Below are 1726 nucleotides of genomic sequence, written 5' to 3'. Positions count from 1 at the left end.
GATCTTACTTGGCTTGCCGGGTCTTCTCACGCACAGCCCATTTCCAAAGGTCTCGGTCCGTAGTCATCGCCTCGGTGAGGCCCAATGTACGAAGGTCTTGCCTCACCACCTCAGCCCAGGTCTTCCTGGGCCTACCTCTTCCACGGGTTCCCTCAACTGTTAGGGTGTGGCACTTTTTCACGCAGCTATCCTCCTCCATTCTCACCACATGTCCATACCAGCGCAATCATCTCTCTTGCACGCCACAACTGATGCTTCTAATGTTCAGCTTTTCTCTCAAGATACTTACACTCTGACGGGTGTAAGTATCCCCCTAATATCTAGATTTAATATAGTTGAGTTTATCTCATGAAGCTCTACACTAATTTTATATCTTTGAATCTCTGCACTAAATTTGTCAGACAGAACAAGAAAAAAAACTTGTTTCTTGTTGTCATGATTATAACGAAGTTTACTCTATGACAATAATTACCATCCTCATTACTATATGAATACTTTTTAATGTTGAAATTAAAATGAATTTGTTTTAAATGAAAGAAATTTTTATTTTATACATAACATTATCAAGTTTTCTAACTTTCCAACTATCTGAAATGAATAAATGTTGAAGATTGAATGAAAACTAATTTTTTGTTTGTTTTCTTTTCAGTCCATCACATTCCAAAGCATTCTGGTTTCAAACGGAACTTTGTTCTATGCAATCTTTAACTATGACAAAGACGACGTAAAGCTAAATGCAGAAGCGAATCGAAATATTGTGGTTGGCTATGGTAATGGTAATAATGGATCTGTTCTTTTTGCTCGTGATAAAGAATTCTTCAACTTATTAAAGACAGGAAATGGTATGTTGCTTTAATTCACTTTTGTTAAAGTTCTCTGATTGTTCATCAAAAATAATTAACTGAAATATAAATATATTGGCATGTATAATTACCCAACAACGAATGTAACCGTTTTGGTAAATGAAAGTAAATAAACTTTTACATCTGTCAATGTTTCTTCACTTGAGATTAGTGTACATACTGTTTTTTCTATGTTCTTGTAAATGGGTGCAGCAATGTCAGATGGTTAAGAAGTTCACTTTGCAGTCATGTGATCCCAACATCCAAGCTTCAGTCTCACTGGATGATATCTTAAAGCAAGTTTTTTTTATCAAGGCTTTGGGTTGAACCAAACCTTGTGTGTGAAATATAGTTGACAAAAACTGTGCGTTGGGTTGTCTGTGTCTATCATTTAAATCTCCAACCTTGTTCTTCTCTATGATGTTGGTTCTGTCTGACTGTTACATTAATATAAAACTGTCTGTGAAACACACACATCGACATATATTATGCTAAATCAATGAGCAGATATAGTGCAGTTGATTAAACACCTCACCAACACTATTCATGGTTCATTTGCTTGTGTACATGTAATTATTGTAGGCACAGATATGGCTGCATGCTGAGGAAGTTCACTTCTCAACTACATGGTACCAGGTTCAGCCCCACTGTATGGCACCTTGAGCAAGTGTCTTCTACCATAACTCTGGGCCAATCACACAAACTGGAAGGAGCCTGTTGTGAGGATGTGTGTGTATAGTATCTGTCTGTCTTTGTGTGTGTGTGTGTGTCTCTCTCTCATTATATATATATATATATATATTCCAACCCATGCTAGCATGGAAAGCGGACGTTAAACGATGATGATGATGATGATGATATATATATATATATATATATATATA

At 36.3% G+C, this 1726-nt stretch overlaps 1 protein-coding gene across 1 annotated transcript in view; it reads left to right on the top strand.

Moving 5' to 3' along the window:
* The window catches only part of LOC106882610 (mucin-like protein), a 108281-nt gene that overhangs the window by 38254 nt on the left and 68301 nt on the right, over window positions 1-1726 (top strand). Inside the window, exon 9 of the mRNA XM_052968589.1 lies at window positions 650-842. Coding sequence (XP_052824549.1) covers window positions 650-842 — 193 coding nt within the window. The remainder of the gene's footprint in view (window positions 1-649; window positions 843-1726) is intronic.

Source organism: Octopus bimaculoides, chromosome 6, assembly GCF_001194135.2.
Source record: "Octopus bimaculoides isolate UCB-OBI-ISO-001 chromosome 6, ASM119413v2, whole genome shotgun sequence".
NCBI classification, from domain to species: Eukaryota; Metazoa; Mollusca; class Cephalopoda; order Octopoda; family Octopodidae; genus Octopus; species Octopus bimaculoides.
Note: the sequence above shows the minus strand (reverse complement) of the source record. Positions and strands in the feature narration are given on the sequence as shown.